This window comes from Rhipicephalus microplus, chromosome 3 (genome assembly GCF_043290135.1).
Source record: "Rhipicephalus microplus isolate Deutch F79 chromosome 3, USDA_Rmic, whole genome shotgun sequence".
In the NCBI taxonomy this organism is placed as follows: domain Eukaryota; kingdom Metazoa; phylum Arthropoda; class Arachnida; order Ixodida; family Ixodidae; genus Rhipicephalus; species Rhipicephalus microplus.
In genome coordinates this window covers 229,642,280-229,663,919 of record NC_134702.1, presented here as the reverse complement: position 1 = coordinate 229,663,919, position 21,640 = coordinate 229,642,280, and the positions used below count along the sequence as shown (strand labels likewise).

The following is a 21,640-nucleotide window of genomic DNA, read 5'->3' as shown; positions in this document are numbered from 1 at the left end:
AGTAGGCAGCGCGTCAGTCTCATAATCTGAAGGTCGTGAGTTCAATCCTCACCCGGGCCAATGACGGTGCAGTTTTTCTGTTTGCTTATGAGAGTTTAATTAGGTCGTGAGGGGTGCACTGTCTGGAGCAGTAATGAATGACTCTTGCTCGGTTTTCTTACTTTTTCGATCTTATATTGTGGGAGCTAATGATACCGGTTGCGTTTCCCAGTGACCCCTGTCCGTCTCGGTAGTGTAGTAGGCAGGGCGCCAGTCTTAAATCTGAAGGTCGTGAGTTCAATCTACACCTTGGGCAAAGGCGGTGCAGATTTTTTGTTTGCTTATGAGAGTTTAATTAGGTCGTGAGGGGTGCGCTGTCTGGAGGAGTAATGATTGACTGTTGCTGAGTTTTCTTACTTTTTCGACCTTTAACTTGTGAGAACTATTGATACTGGTTGTGTTTCCCAGTGACACCTGTCCGCCTCGGTAGCGCAGTAGGCAGCGCATCAGTCTCATAATTTGAAGGTCGTGAATTCAATCCTCACCCGGGCCAATGGTGGTGCAGTTTTTTTGTTTGCTTATGAGAGTTTAATTACGTCGTGAAAAGTGCACTGTCTGGAGCAGTAATGAATGACTGTTGCTGAGTTTTCTTACTTTTTCGACCTTTAACTTGTGGGAACTATTGATACCGGTTGTGTTTCCCAGTGACACCTGTCCACCTCGGTAGCGCAGTCATCATTCCACTTCCTGCTTTCGAGCGATACGGTCGCGGAATGTTCGGCTCCGACGGAGCGGTTTGAGCGGCCCGAACGGGCCGCGGTTACAGGGTTTTTGCGCCTAGCGCCGACGATTATCAGGTGATTCTGCCCAATCTGCCTTCCGGACGTATCGTTGCGAACACCGTTTTCATGCATGGTGATCCGAGAGCCCGGCCTTACCGCGTCGAAGATTACCGGGACACTTTGGCCAAGCTTGGTGCGCTCGACGACGTTTTGGCGTTGGGGGCGTATCAAATGAACCACGTATGGGCTGTGACACTGACGAGTTCTGAAGCTGCTCGGAAGTTGCTCTCAGCCGTCGATGTGAAGGTAAAAGATCGCCCATGTTTGCTCATTGGCCCAAATAACCGCGAGGTTCACTTGAAGCTTTACTGGTTGCTGCGTGGCGTGACCAATGAAGACGTGCGTGTTGCCTTGACTCCCTATGGGAAAGTATTCGAAGTGAAGCGGGAGAAGCGGCGAGCACCGGGCATCACTGAAAAGGGCTCAACGACGCGGTCTGTGGGTCTAAAGCTGCACTCCGACGTCAAGGTAGATGACATTCCGCACCAGCTCAAGATTGCCGGAGAGTTGACTCTCGTTGTCGTTCCGGGCCGTGCACCGTTGTGCCTACGGTGCAAGAGTACCGGTCACATACGTCGCGACTGCCGAGTACCCCGCTGCAGTTGTTGTCGCCGCTTCGGCCACGAAGACGACGACTTTGCGAAGACATATGCCAGTGTGACCGGACCAGAGCAGGAAAGTGACGCACTGAAGCACCTCATGGACGAAGCAGACTCGGAAGAAACAGCTGGAGTTAACCCAAACTCTGCAGTGGAAGATGGGTCGTCATGCTGTCAAGAAGAGGGCGTGGGTGAAGCACTAAGTAAGCCTGATGCCGGGCTTCCATACGAAGGCGTAGGAGAAAGCAGTGGAAAGGTGGATGCAAGCAGCACCGGCGACACGTTTCTTGGCTTAGCAGACGAGACCTCCTCCGAGGCGGAACCGATGACTGGGGTCGAAAGCGACAGTAGCACTGTGACGGGGAAGCGTCCTCGTGACGAAAGGAAAAAAAGACAAGGGCACCACTGCTGCCTCGCCGGACGAACCACCCGCCATAACGACTGCCACTCGGCGGCCTCTCATTCGGCCACGGCCAAATATTTCGACGTAGCGCAAGACGGCGGAAACGCCGCCTTCGCCACCTTAAGGACTGTACTGGGACAAGGCGTTCAGCAGGCAATCGCAGTTGTAAGGAAAACGCCATGCCCCTGGGTTTTCCGTAGCCTTACAATGGTGCAAATCAAAAATTCAATCCGTGTGGCCACTTTAAATCTGCGTGGCCTGGCCTCACGGGGAAAACATTGTCAGCTTTATCGACTAGTAAGTGACCTCGACCTTGACATACTGGCAGTCCAAGACACTAAAGTCCATGGCGACGATGAATCTGGGGGCATGGTGCGCCAATTCTTGCCGTGGTATTCTGCTATAGTTAGCCATGCCATAGGGACTTCTTCCGGCTGCGTGTTGTTCGTCAGACAGAGTCTGGGTCTAAAATAGAAGCCTTAACGTCATGTCCGTCTGGTCGGCTCATTGTTTGTGATCTTTTGTTTTCGGGTTTGGAATGGCGCGTAATATGCTTTTACGCACTGACTGTCACTGACGAAAGACGCATATTTTTCGAACAACTAAAGCAGTATACCAAATGTAATAGGCTCCTTATCATTATTGGCGATTTAAACTGCGTCCTTTCAGCCAAAGACAAAACTAGCGAACGACATTACAGGAATGCAAGTACGGCTGTCTTAAGCGATACAGTAAGAGAACATGGTTTGGAGGATGTGGCTGAATGTCTCGTTGGTGGCCGGACTATGCAGTGCACCCACTTTCAGGCAGCCAGCCACGCCCGACTAGATAGGGCGTACGTGAGTGTTGAATTGGTACCGCTTTGCAAGGCATACCGTGTTAACGCCGTTTCATTTAGTGACCACTGCTGCCCCGCCGCGGTGGTCTAGTGGCTAAGGTACTCGGCTGCTGACCCGCAGGTCGCGGGATCGAATCCCGGCTGCGGCGGCTGTATTTCCGATGGAGGCGGAAATGTTGTAGGCTCGTGTACTCAGATTTGGGTGTACGTTAAAGAACCCCAGGTGGTCGAAATTTCCGGAGCCCTCTACTACGGCGTCTCTCATAATCATATGGTGGTTTTGGGACGTTAAACCCCACATATCATAAAATAGTGACCACTGCTTGGTTAGCTTTGTAGTTGCTAGCACTAAAGAAACGAAAAGGGCCTTCGAGTGGCAACTATGGAAATTGAATGCGAATCTGCTGAGTGATGAAAAATTTATGGAGGAAGTAATGACGGAAGTTGAAGAAATGAAAGTTCGCAGTTAAAAGACGTTTATAGAAAAACGGGAGAACTTCAAGCAGGTCGTTATATTGAAGGCTTTGGAGCACTCGAGCGCTATAAGCAAAGAAAAAGGAGCAGAAGAAAAACACATGCACAGAAATTTGGAAAAATTGCTCCTCGAAGAATGTAGAATGCCCGGCATGTTTATTGAAGATATTCGCGCATTGAAATGTAAAATTGCGCGATTTGATGTCGAAAGATACCGCGGAGCTATGGTTCGGGCAAGAGCCGAGTGACTGATAATCGCAGAAGCACCGTCAAAAAGGGCGTTGGGCTCAGAAAAGTGGCATGCGTGACGTAATCAGATAACAGAAATTGAACACTAGGGTGAAGTCAGCGATTTCACAGATGTTGTCGAGCGTGCTTTATTTGAGCACTTCAATGGTTTATTCGCCGCCAGCTCAGTTGATGTCGATCGCTTTAAAAACGATTTTTTTAACGCTGATGCCAAAGCTTGACAATGATACAAAAGAAATATTGGAGGAACCCATTTCGGAAGAGAAAGTTAACAGTGCTATTGAAAGTATGCATCCGGGGAAATCGCCTGGCGCTGATGGTCTGACTTCCGCCTTTTATAAGTGTTTCAAGTTAGAAATAACACCAGTCTTAGCCGACGTTTATAACGAGGCATTCGAGCTGAAAATATTACCCCCGTCCTTTTCATCATCTCACACTGTTCTCATACCAAAATCGGAAGAACCCGTTGCACTGCGCATAGTAACTTCTTACCACCCAATCTGCCTCACTAATGGAGATTACAAGATATTCATGAAAATCTTAGCTAAAAGATTGCAAACAGTCATTACGGAGCTTGTGGGGCCGCATCAGACGTGCGGCAATAAAGGTCGAGCTATCCTCACTAATATACACGCAGCCCGGAGCATCCTCGATTGTTGCGACGCTATTGGTGCGCGAGTGGCAATGCTGCAAATCGACCTCGAGAAGGCTTTCGACAGGGTGCCTCATGAAATTCTGCTGTGCATCCTAGATTATGTGAATTTAGGGAAAATAATCAAAGAGGGGGTTGCCATGGCGTACCGAGACCGCTCAACGCGGTTAATCGTTAACAAGGTGGTGGGGAAGCGCATTCCAGTCAAGCGTTCGGTCCGTCAGGGTTGTTCTCTCTCACCACTATTGTTTTGTTTGTACACAGAGTCCTTTTGTTTGAGTGTCATAGAGAATGACTGTGTCCGTGGGTTTAAGCTGCACGAGGTTGAAGTCCGGCTGTTGGCTTATGCGGACGATATTGCCATTTTTTGCGCGGACTCTGACAGCATAGCAGATGCTGTCGAATTCGATACTAACTTCTGTGCTGCAAGTGGCAGCGCTGTAAACCGGGGAAAATGCCTTGGCTTTTGGCACGGTGACTGGGCAGAAACCCCAGACAGTTTTGCCAGCTTAAGGTTTGTTACGACACCGGTGAAATACTTGGGTGCCCCCCTCGAATGCTACAAAGACAGCGATTCGTACTGGAGGAGCCAAGTGGATAACCTGCGGGAAAGAGTGAACAAGTGGAGTGCCTGGAATTGGTCTATGTTTTCTAAAGCCACAATTTGCAACATATTCTTAGTGAGTAAGATTTGGTATATCTTACAAGTCTTACATTCTTCAAGGGTAAACATCCAAAAATTTCACCGTGTGTTCGCTGTCTTCGTGTGGGAATTGTCTTGGGAATGATCGAGTCGGACCAATTTATTCCTCCGAGTGCGAAATGGAGGGCTGGGCTTGTCGCATTTGTTTTTCAGACAGGTAGTCAATCAATTTTGTTTCTTCAGAAACGTCGACAACCCATTCCTTCGCACTGTCTTTCAACTTCGCCTGGGGCAACACTTGCCTAACATCGTTGTATCAACCTGCAGCGTACCTGGTGGCATTTATGGCTTTCTTCGCGAAGTTGTACTTTCTTGTAGGTTTCTGTCAGTGGGGTTTTCACTTGAATACTTGAGTCAAGTCCGACGTAAAAAGTTGTACAAGGACTATGTGATGTATTTTACCAGTGCCTTCGTATCGGTTCCTTTACATTGTATGCCATGGTCACACTGTACTAAAGCGCGTCAAGGCGATGAAAATACCGCCAGGTGCTAAGAATTTCTTTTTTGAATTACATACCGGTACGCTGACCGTCAAAACCTGGATGGCTGCAAAGGGGTTTTACGTTCCTTGGGGCACGCATTGCATAATATGCAGAAAGGAGGAGACAACTGAGCATGTATTCTTGACTGCTGTGATGCTGTCTTTCTTTGGGACGTGCTCCAGTGCACGATCAAAAAAGATTCCCCCCTTTATGCACATGGCATCCGCTATTTGCAAATACAAAGGGACGACGGTACCCCATATGATATCATAATGCTTATGGCTCTTCATTGCATTTTGAAATCCAGGATGGCAGCCATGCACTTCGATGTAGATGTACGGGCGCCCACCCAGTACTTCAAAGAATATATAAGAAATTTTGTGGATGAACAAAAGTGGCAGGAATTCAACCCAGAGTGGTTGCCGCGCGTCTAATTACTATTGACGATAAAAACATTTTACCAGATGCGTGGCTACATCATTTGAGCCACGGTTTTTACAATGTTTTGGATTGTGTTGTGTAATTATCTGTTAATATGTGTATTGTTTACGTGAGCCGAAGACAGGCAATAAAGAAAAAAAGCCTGGGTATAGCGCAGTACACTGTAATAGCGTGTTGCGCAGTATACGTGCGGATTCAGATCCGCACGTATGCAACTACAGGCAAAAATTTACATAAAAATTGCGCCAGGCCCCCTTTTTTCCTCTTTCTGTTCCCTTGCACGCATAAATACACCCATTTCGTGGGGTGTAGGGGTGTGAGTTATAGACACTATAAAACACCTGTATTTGTGTAATTTGGTTTGCAGTGTAGCGCAGTACACTGTAATAGCGTGTAGCGCAGTACACGTGAGGATTCAGATCCGCACGTATGCAACTACAGGCAAAATTTACATAAAAATTGCGCCAGGCCCCCTTTTTTCCTCTTTCTGTTCCCTTGCACGCCTAGCAACACCCCTGCTGTGCTATATTAGCTTCTTTTAAATAAAACTCTGCCAATCAGCGAAAGCCGGGGGCTCTGTTTTTTTTACCGACAAAGTATTAAGGACGCTTGCTTCTACTTCAAGTCTTAAATTTTGTGTGAGCATACCAACGTGCGATTATCAGTGCATTGTAACGCGACAGTAACAACTGTCAATTACAATGCTGCAATTAGTCAACTACTCTCCATCTTTGTGGCACGGGTACATTGCGCTAGTGTTGTCTAAGATCGTTCGCGTGTATATTATACGACGTGCAAGCGTGCATTTCAAGTAAATATAAAAAGAGCACTAAGTGCCCACAGAGTGGTGCGACCCATTGGAAGAGTTCACCCGTGCTTAGCGTATGTGCGCCAAGCTTGTCCTGCGGCGCAGCATGCGTGCACAGCAGCTGCATCAGAGTAAGCTTAGCCTGTTAATTGCAAACATGCATAATTCCGTGGCAATGCGAATACTACAAACATTCAATTTGAACTGACCCATGTTCATAGATCTAAATATAACTCACTGAATAAATCAATCAGGGACCCGTGTATTGATGCGAAATACTTCAGTGTGAGGAAATATATGGACCCCCATTGTAAAAAATTGGCCCCGTATCTCCATGTTTCTGCAAATGTCGTCAAAAGACGATAGTCTTGCGTGTGGAGAGAGTGAACAGGACATTTATTTGGTGTTCTGCGCAAGAAAGTCGGTGAGTGGTATTTTGTAGGCATTGCGTTTGAGTGCCTCGAGCGTATAGCTAAGGGGAAAAAGAACACCAAATCATGTCGCACGTGAAACATGAGCGCCATCTGGCAGTCTTCCTAGAAAACAAAGCGTGCGGCTTTGATAGGGGTGTGCCCACCCATCTCAGAGGTGATAAGGTGTAGAACGCAAGGCGGCGGGTAGATTCCACCACCTTAGCAAAGCGTTGGAAACACTCCCTGTTCCGTGCAAGCATTGCATGGTCAGCGCAGCGTGATAAGCGCTACGGCCCTTAATATTACTAATGTATGCTTTTTCTAGCAAAAGACGCACATGCAGAATATATAAGTGTTGTTATGGTTCCACAGACATGCGCAATTATGGCTTTTTAATTGACGATTGCACAAGCATGAACGCTCAATCTTGAGCAACACTGGTGGGCGCTGCGGATGAGGATGAAGGCCATTTCAAGTACCAGATGCCGTATAGAGTGGACAAACTGACAAATGTACAGACAGACAGACAGACAGACAGACAGACAGACAGACAGACAGACAGACAGACAGGCAGGCAGGCAGGCAGGCAGGCAGGCAGGCAGGCAGGCAGGCAGGCAGACCAAAATTTTTGCGTTGAAGGTCCCGAAAAAAGACTATCGTCTTTAATAAATCAAGACGTCTGGTACAAAAAACTTAGTGTGATTTCGAATGAGAAAGCGCGCACGATAGCCTGTCGAAAACCGTGTGTAATCGTTTCATGTTATGTTTAAGTGCAACATAATCTCTTTTACTGATGTCTCTGTGAGAATTAGGGAAGAATGGACATAAGCGGCAGCACAATATTTTTAGTAGGAATCCCAAAAAGTTAACCCATGAATTAAGTCATTGAACATGCGAGGAATCTTCTGAATATAATAAATAGGGGGTGGTTTAATAGATATAATACATAGCACGATATATTTTGCCGAATAAATTATGGGAATGAAAACGAATGCTGCAACATCGATCTTTTCACCAGACTTTTGGCCTGCGGTTTGATTGCATTCGCTTAGGTGTGATATGTATTGATGCTCTAAACTATATACATATATGATAGGTGTAACGTTCAAGGAAACACCCTTGGGTGTAATTTGCTAACATATACCTATAATACACCTAAATATGAGAAATGGGCGTACAAAAGGTGGAATTGCAGAACTTACACCCTTGCGGATAAGTTTGGCAGAAATAATAGGTGTAAGATGGGTGATTTTTTCAAAAATGCACCCTTAAGGGTGTGAAATGATTTGCAGTGTAGGCAGCACGTCAGTCTCATAATCTGAAGGTCGTGAGTTCGATCCTCACCCGGGGCGAAGGCGGTGCGGATGTTTTGTTTGCTTATGAGAGTTTAATTAGGTCGTGAGGGGTGCACTGTCTGGAGCAGTAATGAATGACTGTTGCTGAGTTTTCTTAATTTTCGACCTTTAACTTGTGGGAACTATTGATACCGATTGTGTTTCCCAGTGACCCCTGTCCCCCTCGGTAGCGCAGTAGGCAGCGCGTCAGTCTCATAATCTGAAGGTCGTGAGTTCAATTCTCACCCGGGGCAAAGGCAGTGCAGATGTTTTGTTTGCTTAAGAGAGTTTAATTAGGTCGTGAGGCTTGCACTGTCTGGAGCTGTAATGAATGACTGTTGCTCGGTATTCTTACTTTTTCGACCTTTAATTTGTGGGAACTAATGATACCGGTTGCGTTTCCCAGTGACCCCTGTCCGCCTCGGTAGTGCAGTAGGCAGAACGTCAGTCTCATAATCTGAAGGTCGTGAGTTCAATCCTCACCCGGGGCAAAGGTGGTGCAGATTTTTTGTTTGCTTATGAGAGTTTAATTAGGTGGTGAGGGGTGCACTGCCTGGAGCATTAATGAATGACTGATGCTCGGTCTTCTTACTTTTTCGGCCTTTAATTTGAGGGAACTATTGAAGCCGGTTTTGTTTCCCAGTGACACCTGTCCGCCTCGGTAGCGCAGTCAAAATATTCATGCGTGTTTTGGCCAGGCGAATCCAAACAGTGATTACAGAAATAGTCGGACCACATCAGACTTGTGGCATAAAAGGCAAAACAATTATGACGAACATTCATATTGCACGAAATATGTTAGAATGGTGCGATGAGTTTGACTGTAAAGGAGCTATGCTACAAATCGATCTCTAGAAGGCACTTGACCGCGTGAACCATGATGTGCTTTTCAGCATTCTTGACTATGGCAATATAGGGTCTGTGGTGTTGGAGGGGGTCCAAATGGCGTACACGGTATGCACTATGAGAATTGTAATAAACAAACAGCTTAGTGATAATATACAAGTATTATCGAGTGTAAAACAAAGATGCCCTGCATCGGCATGCTTTTTGCTATCTATTTAGAACCTCTATGCCAGAAAGTGATACAAAATGATCAGGTGCGGGGGTTTCATTTGATGTCTGCAGAGGTCAAAATACTTAGTTACGCCGACGATATTGCTGTGTTCTGCGAAGATCGGGAGAGTATTAGAGAAGCGCTAAACGATGTGAAATTCTTCTGTGATTGCACATATAGTAGAGTAAAATGGAGTAAATGTCTTGGAATATGGCACGGAAATTGGCAGAGCACACCATCAATATTTCAAAGCATTACATGGAAGGTTTTACCTGACAAGTACTTAGGGGTACCTCTCCAACACTACAGAGACACAACAGAATATTGGAAACAAGAGACAGAGCAACTAAGGGACAAGACGAAAACGTGGGGTGGGCGCGATTTCTCAATGTTTACGAGGTCAACAGTGAGAAACATATTTCTTATTTCACGACTATGGAATGTTTTACAAGTGCTATTCATGTCACGTGTTGCTGTACAAAAGCTACACAGAGTGATCGCAGTGTTTATCTGGGCGTCCACGTGGGAAAGGACAAGCCGAACAAATCTGTTCCGTTCTGTGAAAAGTGGGGGGCTTGGTCTTGTACAATTGTTCCTGAGACAGATAGTATCTAGGTTTGTTTTTTACGAGATCAAGATGATCGTTTTTTGAGAAAGTTGATACATGTGCGGCTGTTCCATTTTTCGCCTGATTTTATTGTAACCACAGTCAACGGGGTGACAAAAAGACCTAAGGGGTACATGAAAGAAGTGATTGCTGCTTTGGAAATATTGAGAGTGCGATTTTCGATGGAATATCTCTCTGGGGTTTCGCGAAAGAGACTGTACAAGGACCTTGTAGAAACCATGTTGCCAGAGCCTCAGTATAGAACATTGTACCCTAATGGGTCCGGGGACGACGTCTTGAAAAGAGTGAAAAAGATGCCAATTAGACCATCAATGAAGACACTCTTTTTCAAACTTCACAATGGCACACTCCCTACCAATGAAGACATTCTTTTTCAAACTTCACAACGGCACACTCCCTACCAATCCATGGCTTCGAGAAAAAATAATATTCGTCCCGTCAGTTGATTGCATTATCTGCAGAAAACTTGAGACAGTTGACCACATCTTCCTAGACTGTACTGATGCAGTCTTTCTCTGGGACATCCTTCAAAGGACCCTGAAGAAAGAACTGCCAGTTACACAGTATGGCATCCGTTTTTTGCCAGTCATAAATGTAGGCGGTGTGCCCTACGATATGTTCATGGTATTGGTTCTTCACAGTGTGTGGCGAACACAGATGGCAGTGCGAAACGTAGACGTGAATCCGCGGCCCGCTCGAGAGTACTTCATAGAAAGTGTACAGTATTTGATGACTGCATACGAAGCCAAAGATAAGCCAGAGTGGTTGCCATGTTTAGATAAGTTGGTGGGCATAAAGCGTCTGCCTTTTTAACCCCCATGTGCTGGAAGATGTGACAGCACATTTACACGTGACACGGCAGTGTATCCTTATATTGATTCGTACTGGTTGCGAAGCAGGCAATAAAGAAAAAAGCCTCCGTAGCGCTGTAGGCAGCGCGTCAGTCTCATAATCTGAAGGTCGTGAGTTCAATCCTCACCTGGGGCAAAGGTGGTGCAGATTTTTTGTTTGCTTATGAGAGTTTAACTAGGTCATGAGGGGTGCGCTGTCTGGAGCAGTAATGAAAGACTGTTGCTGAGTTTTCCTAATTTTTTGACCTTTAACTTGTGGGAACTATTGATACCGGTTGTGTTTCCCAGTGACACCTGTCCGCCTTGGTAGCGCAGTAGGAAGCGCGTCAGTCTCATAATCTGAATGTCGTGAGTTCAATCCTCACCCGGGGCAAAGGCGGTACGGTTTTTTGTTTGCTCATGCGAGTTTATTTAGGTCGTGAGGGGTGCACTGTCTGGAGCAGTAATGAATGACTGTTCCTGAGTTTTCTTACTTTTTCGATCTTTAACTTGTGGGAACTATTGATACCGGCTGTGTTTCCCAGTGACACCTGTCCGCTTCGGTAGCGCAGTAGGCAGCGCGTCGAAGGTCGTGAGTTCAATTCAAACCCGGGGCAGAGGCGGTGCAGATTTTTTGTTTGCTTATGAGAGTTTATTTAGGTCGTGAGGAGTGCGCTGTCTGGAGCAGTAATGAAGGACTGTAGCTGAGTTTTCTTACTTTTTCGACCTTTAACCCCTGGGAACTATTGATACCGGCTGTGTTTCCCAGTGACACTTGTCCGCCTCGGTAGCGCAGTAGGCAGCGTGTCAGTCTCATAATCTGAAGGTCGTGAGTTCAATCCTCACCTGGGGCAAAGGCGGTGCAGTTTATTTGTTTGCTTATGAGAGTTTAATTAGGTCGGGAGGGGTGCGCTGTCTGGAGCAGTAATGAATGACTGTTGCTCGGTTTTCTCAATTTTTCGACCTTTACTTTGTGGGAACTATTGATACCGGTTGTGTTTCCCAGTGACACCCTTCCGCCTCGGTAGCGCAGTCATCATTCCACTTCCGGCTTTCGAGCGATACGGTCGCGGAATGTTCGGCTCCGACGGAGCGGTTTGAGCGGCCCGAACGGGCCGCGGTAACAGGGTTTTTGCGCCTAGCGCCGACGATTATCAGGTGATTCTGCCCAATATACCTTCCAGACGTATCGCTGCGAACACCGTTTTCATGCATGGTGATCCGAGAGCCTGGCCTTACCGCGTCGAAGATTACCGGGACACTTTGGCCAATCTTGGTGCGCTCGACGACGTTTTGGCGTTGGGGGCGTATCAAGTGAACCACGTATGGGCGTTGACAATGACGAGTTCTGAGGCTGCTCGGAAGCTGCTCTCAGACGTCGATGTGAAGGTAAAAGGCCGCGCCGTGGTGGTCTAGTGGCTAAGGTACTCGGCTGCTGACCCGCAGGTCGCGGGTTCGATTTCCGGCTGCGGCGGCTGCATTTCCGATGGAGGCGGAAATGTTGTAGGCCCGTGTGCTCAGATTTGGGCACACGTTAAAGAACCCCAGGTGGTCGAAATTTCCGGAGCCCTCCACTACGGCGTCTCTCATAATCATATGGTGGTTTTGGGACGTTAAACCTCACAAATCAGTCAATCAAGGTAAAAGATCGCCCATGTTTGCTCATTGACCCGAATAACCGCGAGGTTCGCTTGAAGCTTCACTGGTTGCTGCACGGCGAGACCGATGAAGACGTGCGTGTTGCCTTGACTCCCTATGGGAAAGTATTCGATGTGAAGCGGGAGAAGTGGCGAGCACTGGGCATCACTGAAAAGGGCTCAACGACGCGGTCTGTGGGACTAAAGCTGCACTCCGACGTCAAGGTGGATGACATTCCGCACCAGCTCAAGATTGCCGGAGAGTTGACTCTCGTTGTCGTTCCGGGCCGTGCTCCGTTGTGCCTACGGTGCAAGAGTACCGGTCACATACGTCGCGACTGCCGAGTACCCCGCTGCAGTCGTTGTCGCCGCTTCGGCCACGAAGACGACGACTGTGCGAAGACATATGCCAGTGTGACCGGACCAGCGCAGGAAAGTGACCCACTGGAGCACCTCATGGACGAAGCAGACTCGAAAGAAACAGCAGGAGTTAACCCAAACTCTGCTGTGGAAGATGGGTCGTCATGCTGTCAAGAAGAAGGCGTGGGTGAAGCACTAGGTAAGCCTGACGCCGGGCTTCCATACGAAGGCGTAGGAGAAAGCAGTGAAAAGGTGGATGCAAGCAGCACGGGCGACACGTTTCTTGGCTTAGCAGACGAGACCCCCTCCGAGGCGGAACCGATGACTGGGGTTGAACGTGACAGTAGCACTGTGACGGAGAAGCGTCCTCGTGACGAAAGGAAAAAAGACAAAGGCACCACTGCTGCCTCGCCGGACGAACCAACCGCCATAATGACTGCCGCTCGGCGGCCTCTCATTCGGCCACGGCCAAATATTTCGACGGAGCGCAAGACAGCGGAAACGCCGCCTTCGCCACCTTAAGGACTGTACTGGGACAAGGCGTTCAGCAGGGAATCGCAGTTGTAAGGAAAACGCCATGCCCCTAGGTTTTTCGTAGCCTTACAATGGTGCAAATCAAAAATTCAATCCGTGTGGCCACATTAAATGTGCGTGGCCTTGCCTCACGGAGAAAACAATGTCAGCTTTATCGACAAGGAAGTGACCCCGACCTTGACATACTGGCAGTCCAAGAGACTAAAGTCCATGGCGACGATGAAACTGGGGGCATGGTGCGCCAGTTCTTGCCACGGTATTCTGCTATAGTTAGCCATGCCATAGGGACTTCTTCCGGCTGCGTGTTATTCGTCAGACAGAGTCTGGGTGCTAAAATAGAAGCCTTAACGTCATGTCCGTCTGGTCGGCTCATTGTTTCTGATCTTTTGTTTTCGGGTTTGGAATGGCGCGTAATATGCTTGAACGCACCGACTGTCACTGACGAAAGACGCATATTTTTCGAACAACTAAAGCAGTATACCAAATGTAATAGGCTCCTTATCATTATTGGCGATTTCAACTGCGTCCTTTCAGCCAAAGACAAAACTAGCGAACGACATTACAGGAATGCAAGTACCGCTGTCTTAAGCGATACAGTAAGAGAACATGGTTTGGAGGATGTGGCTGAATGTCTCGGTGGTGGCCGGACTATGCAGTGCACCCACTTTCAGGCAGCCAGCCACGCCCGACTAGATAGGGCGTACGTGAGTGTTGAATTGGTACCGCTTTGCAAGGCATACCGTGTTAACGCCGTTTCATTCAGTGACCACTGCTTGGTTAGCTTTGTAGTAGCTAGCACGAAAGAAACGAAAAGGGCCTTCGAGTTGCAACTATGGAAATTGAATGCGAATCTGCTGAGTGATGAAAAATTTATGGAGGAAGTAATGACGGAAGTTGAAGAAATGAAAGTTCGCAGTTAAAAGACGTTTATAGAAAAATTGGAGAACTTTAAGCAGGTCGTTAAATTGAAGGCTTTGGAGCACTCGAGCGCTATAAGCAAAGAAAAAGAAGCAGAAGAAAAGCACTTGCGCAGGAACCTGGAAAAATTGCCCCTCGAAGATTGTAGAATGCCCGGCATGTTTATTGAAGATATTCGCGCATTGAAATGTAAAATTGAGCGGTTCGATGTCGAAAGACACCGCGGTGCTATGGTTCGGGCAAGAGCCGAGCGACTGATAGTGGAAGAAGCACCATCAAAAAGGGCGTCGGGCTCAGAAAAGTGGCATGCGTGACGTAATCAGATAGCAGAAATTGAACACGAGGGTTAAGTCAGCGATGTCACAGATGTCATCGAGCGTGCTTTTTTTGAGCACTTCAATGGTTTATTCGCCGCCAGCTCAGTTGATGTCTATCGCTTTAAAAAGATTTTTTAACGCTGTTGCCAAAGCTTGACATTTATACAAAAGAAATATTGGAGGAACCCATTTCGGAAAAGAAAGTTAACAGTGCTATTGAAAGTATGCATCCGGGGAAATCGCCTGGCCCTGATGGTCTGACTTCCGCCTTTTATAAGTGTTTCAAGTTAGAAATAACACCAGTCTTAGCCGACGTTTATAGTGAGGCATTCGAGCTGAAAATATTACCCCCGTCTTTATCATCATCTCACACTGTTCTCATACCAAAATCCGAAGACCCCGATGCACTGCGCAGAGTAACTTCTTACCACCCAATCTGCCTCACTAATGAAGATTACAAGATATTCATGAAAATCCTAGCTAAAGGATTGCAAAAAGTCATTACGGAGCTTGTGGGGCCGCATCAGACGTGCGGCATTAAAGGTCAAGCTATCCTCACTAATATACACTAGCCCGGAGCATCCTCGAATGTTGCGACGCTATTGGTGCGCGAAGGGCAATGCTGCAAATCGACCTCGAGAAGGCTTTCGACAGGGTGCCTCGTGAAGTTATGCTGTGCATCCTAGATTATGTGAATTTAGGAAAAATAATCAAAGAGGGGGTTGCCATGGCGCACCGAGGCTGCTCAACGCGGCTAATCGTTAACAAGGTGGTGGGAAAGCGCATCCCAGTCAAGCGTTCGGTCCGTCAGGGTTGTCCTCTCTCACCAGTATTGTTTTGTTTGTACACAGAGTCCTTTGGTTTGAGTGTCATAGAGAATGACTATGTCCGTGGGTTTAAGCTGCACGAGGTTGAAGTCCGGCTGTTGGCTTATGCGGACGATATTGCCATTTTTGGCGCGGACTCTGACAGCATAGCAGATGCTGTCAAATGCGTTACTAACTTCTGTGCTGAAGTGGCAGCGCTGTAAACAGGGGAAAATGCCTTGGCTTTTGGCACGGTGACTGGGCAGAAACCCCAGACAGTTTGGCCAGCATAAGGTTTGTTACGACACCGGTGAAATACTTGGGTGCCCCCCTCGAATGCTACAAAGACAGCGATTCGTACTGGAGGAGCCAAGTGGATAACCTGCGGGAAAGAGTGAACAAGTGGAATGGCTGGAATTGGTCTATGTTTTCTAAAGTCACAATTTGCAACATATTCTTAGTGAGTAAGATTTGGTATATCTTACAAGCCTTACATTCTTCAAGGGTAAACATCCAAAAATTTCACCGTGTGTTCGCTGTCTTCGTGTGGGAATCGTCTAGGGAAAGATCGAGTCGGACCAATTTATTTCTTCGAGTGCGAAATGGAGGACTGGGCTTGTCGCATTTGTTTTTCAGACAGGTAGTCAATCGATTTTGTTTCTTCAGAGACGTCGACAACCCATTCCTTCGCACTGTCTGTCAACTTCGCCTGGGGCAACACTTGCCTAAGATGGTTGTATCAACCTGCAGCGTACCTGGTGGCATTTATGGCTTTCTCCGCGAAGTTGTACTTTCTTGTAGGTTTCTGTCAGTGCGGTTTTCACTTAAATACTTGAGTCAAGTCCGACGTAAAAAGTTGTACGACGACTATGTGGTGTATTTTTACCAGTGCCTTTGTATCGGTCCCTTTACAATGTATGCCATGGCCACACTGTACTAAAGCACGCCAAGGCGATGAAAATACCACCAGGTGCTAAGAATGTCTATTTTAATTTACATACCGGTACAATGACCGTCAAAACCTGGATGGCTGCAAAGGGGTTTTACGTTCCTTGGGGCACGCCTTGCATATTATGCAGAAAGGAGGAGACAATTGAGCATGTATTCCTTGACTGCTGGGATGCTGTCTTTCTTTGGGACGTGCTCCAGTGCACGATCAAAAAAGATTTCCCCCTTGATGCACATGGCATCCGCTATTTGCAAATACATAGTGACGACGGTACCCCATATGGTATGATAATGCTTATGGCTCTTCATAGCATTTGGAAATCTAAGATGGCAGCCATGCACTTCGATGTAGATGTACGGGCGCCCACCCAGTAATTCAAAGAATATATAAGAAATTTTGTGGATGAACAAAAGTTGCAGGAATGCACCCCAGGGTGGTTGGCGCGCGTCGAATTACTATCGACGATAAAAACATTTTAACAGATGCGTGGTCACATCATTTGAGCCACGGTTTTTACAATGTTTTGGATTGTGTTGTGTAATTATCTGTTAATATGTGTATTGTTTACGTGAGCCGAAGACAGGCAATAAAGAAAAAAAAAGCTGGGTAGCGCAGTAGGCAGCGCGTCAGTCAAGGTCGTTAGTTAGATCCTCACCCGGGGCAAAGGCGGTGCAGATGTTTTGTTTGCTTATGAGAGTTTAATTAGGTCGTGAGGGGTGCACGGTCTGGAGCAGTAATGAATGACTGTTGCTCGGTTTTCTTACTTTTTCGACCTTTATGTTTGTGGGAACTGATGATACCGGTTGCGTTTCCCAGTGACCCCCGTCCGCCTCGGTAGTGCAGTAGGCAGTGCGTCAGTCTCATAATCTGAAGGTCGTGAGTTCAATCCTAACCCGGGGCAAAGGTGGTGCAGTTTTTTTGTTTTCTTATGAGAGTTTAATTAGGTCGTGAGGGGTGCGCTGTCTGGAGCAGTAATGAATGACTGTTGCTGAGTTTTCTTACTTTTTCGACCTTTAGGTTGTGGGAACTATTGATACCGGTTGTGTTTCCCAGTGACACCTGTCCGCATCGTTAGCGCAGTAGGTAGCGCGTCAGTCTCATATACTGAAGGTCGTGAGCTCAATCCTCACCCGGGGCAAAGTTGGAGCAGATTTTTTGTTTGCTTATGAGAGTTTAATTAGGTCGTGAGGGGTGCACGGTCTGGAGCAGTAATGAATGACTGTTGCTCGGTTTTCTTACTTTTTCGACCTTTATGTTTGTGGGAACTAATGATACCGGTTGCGTTTCCCAGTGACCCCCGTCCGCCTCGGTAGCGCAGTAGGCAGCGCGTCAGTCAAGGTCGTTAGTTAGATCCTCACCCGGGGCAAACGCGGTGCAGATGTTTTGTTTGCTTATGAGAGTTTAATTAGGTCGTGAGGGGTGCACGGTCTGGAGCAGTAATGAATGACTGTTTCTCGGTTTTCTTACTTTTTCGACCTTTATGTTTGTGGGAACTAATGGTACCGGTTGCGTTTCCCAGTGACCCCCGTCCGCCTCGGTAGTGCAGTAGGCAGCGCGTCAGTCTCATAATCTGAAGGTCGTGAGTTCAATCCTCACCCGGGGCAAAGGCGGTGCAGATGTTTTGTTTGCTTATGAGAGTTTAATTAGGTCGTGAGGGGTGCACGGTCTGGAGCAGTAATGAATGACTGTTGCTCGGTTTTCTTACTTTTTCGACCTTTATGTTTGTGGGAACTAATGATACCGGTTGCGTTTCCCAGTGACCCCCGTCCGCCTCGGTAGCGCAGTAGGCAGCGCGTAAGTCTCATTATCTGAAGGTCGTGAGTTCAGTCCTCACCAGGGGCAAAGGCGGTGCAGTTTATTGTTTGCTTATGAGAGTTTAATTAGGTCGTGAGGGGAGTGCTGTCTGGAGCAGTAATGAATGACTGTTGCTTGGTCTTCTTACTTTTTCGACCTTTATTTTGTGGGAAGTAATGATACCGTTTTCTCCCAGTGACACCTGTCCACCTCGGTAGCGCAGTAGGCAGAGCGTCAGTCTTACAATCTGAAGGTCGTGAGTTCAATCCTAACCCGGGGCAAAGGTGGTGCAGTTTTTTTGTTTGCTTCTGAGAGTTTAATTAGGTCGTGAGGGGTGCGCTGTCTGGAGCAGTAATGAATGACTGTTGCTCGGTTTTCTTTTTCGACCTTTAATTTGTGGGAACTATTGATACCGGTTTTGTTTCCCAGTGACACCTGTCCCCCTCGGTAGCGCAGTAGGCAGCGCGTCAGTCACATAGTCTGAAGGTCGTGAGTTCAATCCTCACCCGTGGCAAAGCTGATGCCATTTTCTTGTTTACTTATGAGAGTTTATTTAGGTCGTGAGGGGTGTGGTGTCTGGAGCAGTAATGAATGACTGTTGCTCGGTTTTCTTACATTTTCGACCTGACACTTCTGGGAACTAATGATACCGGTTGCGTTTCCCGGTGACCCCAATCCGCCTCGGTAGCGCAGTAGGTAGCGCGTCAGTCTCATAACCTGAAGGTCGTGAGTTCAATCCTCACCCGAGGCAAAGGCGGTGCAGTTTTTTTGTTTGCCTATGAGAGTTTAATTAGGTCGTGAGGGGTGCGCTGTCTGGAGCAGTAATGAATGACTGTTGCTCGGTTTTCTTACTTTTTCGATCTTTAATTTTTGGCAGCTAATGATCCTGGTTGCGTTTCCCAGTGACACCTGTCCGCCTCGATAGCACAGTAGGCAGAGCGTCAGTGTCAAAATCTGAAGGTTGCGAGTTCAATCCTCACCCGGGGCAGAAGCGGTGTAGATGTTTTGTTTGCTTATGAGAGTTTAATTAGGTCATGAGGGGTGCACTGTCTGGAGCAGTAATGAATGACTGTTTCTCGGTTTTCTTATTTTTTCCACCCTTAATTTGTGGAAACTATCGATAACGGTTGTGTTTCCCAGTGAAAGCAGTCCGCCTCGGTAGCGCAGTAGGCAGCGCGTCAGTCTCATAATGTGAAGGTCGTGAGTTCAAACCTCACCAGGGGCAAAGGTGGTGCAGTTTTTTGTTTGCTAATGAGAGTTTAATTAGGTCGTGAAGGCTGCGCTGTCTGGAGCAGTAATGAATGACTGTTGCTTGGTTTTCTTATTTTTTCGACCTTCAATTTGTGGGAACTAATGACACCGGTTGCGTCTCCCAGTTACCGCTGGCTGCCTCGGTAGCGCAGTAGGCAGCGCGTCAGTCTCATAATCTGAAGGTCGTGAGTTCAATGCTAACCCGGGACAAAGGCGGTGCAGTTTTTTTGTTTGCTTATGAGAGTTTAATTAGGTCGTGAGGGGTGCGCTGTCTGGAGCAGTATTGAATGACTGTTGCTGAGTTTTCTTACTTTTTCGACCTTTAACTTGTGGGAACTATTGATACCGGTTGTGTTTCCCAGTGACACCTGTCCGCCACGGTAGTGCAGTAGGTAGCGCGTCAGTCTCATATACTGAAGGTCGTGAGTTCAATCCTCACCCGTGGCAAAGGTGGTGCCGTTTTCTTGTTTACTTATGAGAGTTTATTTAGGTCGTGAGGGGTGCGGTGTCTGGAGCAGTAATGAATGACTGTTGCTCGGTTTTCTTACCTTTTCGACCTTACACTTCTGGGAACTAATGATACCGGTTGAGTTTCCCAGTGACACCTGTCCGCCTCGGTAGCGCAGTAGGCAGAGCATCAGTCTTACAATCTGAAGGTCGTGAGTTCAACCCTCACCCGGGGCAAAGTTGGTGCAGTTTCTTTGTTTGCTTCTGAGAGTTTAATTAGGTCGTGAGGGGTGCGCTGTCTGGAGCAGTAATGAATGACTGTTGCTCAGTTTTCTTACTTTTTCGACCTTTATTTGTGGGAACTATTGAAACTGGTTGCGTTTCCCAGTGACACCTGTCCGCCTCGATAGCGCAGTAGGCAGCGCGTCAGTCTGATAATGTGAAGGTCGTGAGTTCAAACCTCACCAGGGGCAAAGGCGGTGTAGTTTTTTTGTTTGCTTATGAGAGTTTAATTAGGTCGTGAGGGGTGCACTGTCGGGAGCAGTAATGAATGACTGTTGCTCGGTTTTCTTACTTTTTCGACCTTTAATTTGTGGGAACTAATGAACCTGGTTGCGTTTCCCAGTGACACCTGTCCGCCTCGATAGCGCAGTAGGCAGCACGTCAGTGTCAAAATCTGAAGGTCGCGAGTTCAATCCTCACCCGGGGCAAAAGCGGTGCAGATGTTTTGTTTGCTTATGAGAGTTTAATTAGGTCATGAGGGGTGCACTGTCTGGAGCAGTAATGAATGACTGTTGCTCGGTTTTCTTATTTTTTCCACCTTTATTTTTTGTGGAAACTATCGATAACGGTTGTGTTTCCCAGTGACCCCGATTCCACTTCCGGTTGCGAAAGCGTGCGGACGTGTGTATCATGGGCTCCGTAGGAGCGGCATCGGCGGCTCAGTTTAGCCGCGGTTCCAGGATTGAAATGCCTCAGGATTATGCTGCTATTTTGCCCCCTCTGCCGACTGGGTATGTGGTTCAGAACACTGTTTTTCTGCATGCGGATGTAAAAGGAAGACCTTATCACGCGGAAGACTTTCGTGAGCCACTTTTTCGACGTGTTCAGCCCACCGAGGTTCTTGCGCTCGGCCCTTATCAAATGAACCACGTGTGGGCAGTGACGTGCCGAAGCACTGAAGGTGTAAAGAAACTTTTAGCTGATCCGCAATTGACTGTGAAAGGCCTCAAATGCATGATAATCGACCGAAGCCACCGCGACGTCCGTCTGAAGCTGCATTGGTTGCTCTACCACGTACGAGAAGAGGACGTACGAAATGCGCTGACCCCCTACGGGACGGTGCTTGACGTAGGAATGGATAAGTGGCGAATTGACGGCTACACCCAGCAGAATACCATGACGAGAACCGTGACGCTACGGCTAAAGGCTAACGTTACGCTGGACGATATACCTCACCAGTTACGAGTTGGAGGAGAGCTCGCACTTATTGTGGCAACCGGAAGAGCGCCGCGGTGTTTGCGCTGCCAGCAGATTGGCCACATTAGGAGGGACTGTCGAGTCCCGCGGTGTGACACTTGCAGGCGTTTTGGACACGCCCCTGGGAACTGCACGAAGACGTATGCAGCTGCTGCACTGAACACCGGGAGCATGGATAAATCCGAGCTCACTATGGACGAGACCGAAGCAGAAGAATCGGTGAAATCGAAAGCGGCTTGTGAAGGAAAAACACCTAGTGCAGCAGGCATGACGCGATTGCAGAAAGAACCGCCAAGGTCAACTGACAGTGGGGGAGTGCAACCTATCGCGGATGCATTGGCGAAATCACAGGTGACTTCTGTGGAAAAAACATTCAGTACAAGAGGCGTGATGGATGTGAAAGAAGCAGAACAAAC

The 21,640-nt window shown here is 47.6% G+C and overlaps 1 protein-coding gene and 8 non-coding genes across 9 annotated transcripts; all 9 read left to right on the top strand.

The window, feature by feature from the left end:
• The first annotated feature begins 887 nt into the window (after positions 1-887).
• LOC142803156 (uncharacterized) lies at positions 888-21,384 on the top strand. The gene is made up of 3 exons (XM_075888254.1): positions 888-1,067; positions 12,373-12,805; positions 21,329-21,384. The coding sequence occupies exons 1-3, from the start codon at positions 888-890 to the stop codon at positions 21,382-21,384; spliced, it is 669 nt and encodes a 222-aa protein (XP_075744369.1).
• TRNAM-CAU (transfer RNA methionine (anticodon CAU)) lies at positions 8,399-8,471 on the top strand. Its single transcript has one exon. It is a non-coding gene; the product is annotated as a tRNA-Met (tRNA).
• TRNAM-CAU (transfer RNA methionine (anticodon CAU)) lies at positions 8,636-8,708 on the top strand. The gene has a single exon. It is a non-coding gene; the product is annotated as a tRNA-Met (tRNA).
• Positions 11,054-11,126, top strand: TRNAM-CAU (transfer RNA methionine (anticodon CAU)). The gene has a single exon. It is a non-coding gene; the product is annotated as a tRNA-Met (tRNA).
• On the top strand, positions 11,514-11,586 carry TRNAM-CAU (transfer RNA methionine (anticodon CAU)). The gene has a single exon. It is a non-coding gene; the product is annotated as a tRNA-Met (tRNA).
• Positions 17,785-17,857, top strand: TRNAM-CAU (transfer RNA methionine (anticodon CAU)). The gene has a single exon. It is a non-coding gene; the product is annotated as a tRNA-Met (tRNA).
• TRNAM-CAU (transfer RNA methionine (anticodon CAU)) lies at positions 18,726-18,798 on the top strand. The gene has a single exon. It is a non-coding gene; the product is annotated as a tRNA-Met (tRNA).
• TRNAM-CAU (transfer RNA methionine (anticodon CAU)) lies at positions 19,673-19,745 on the top strand. The gene has a single exon. It is a non-coding gene; the product is annotated as a tRNA-Met (tRNA).
• TRNAV-UAC (transfer RNA methionine (anticodon CAU)) lies at positions 19,910-19,982 on the top strand. Its single transcript has one exon. It is a non-coding gene; the product is annotated as a tRNA-Val (tRNA).
• Positions 21,385-21,640: the final 256 nt, after the last annotated feature.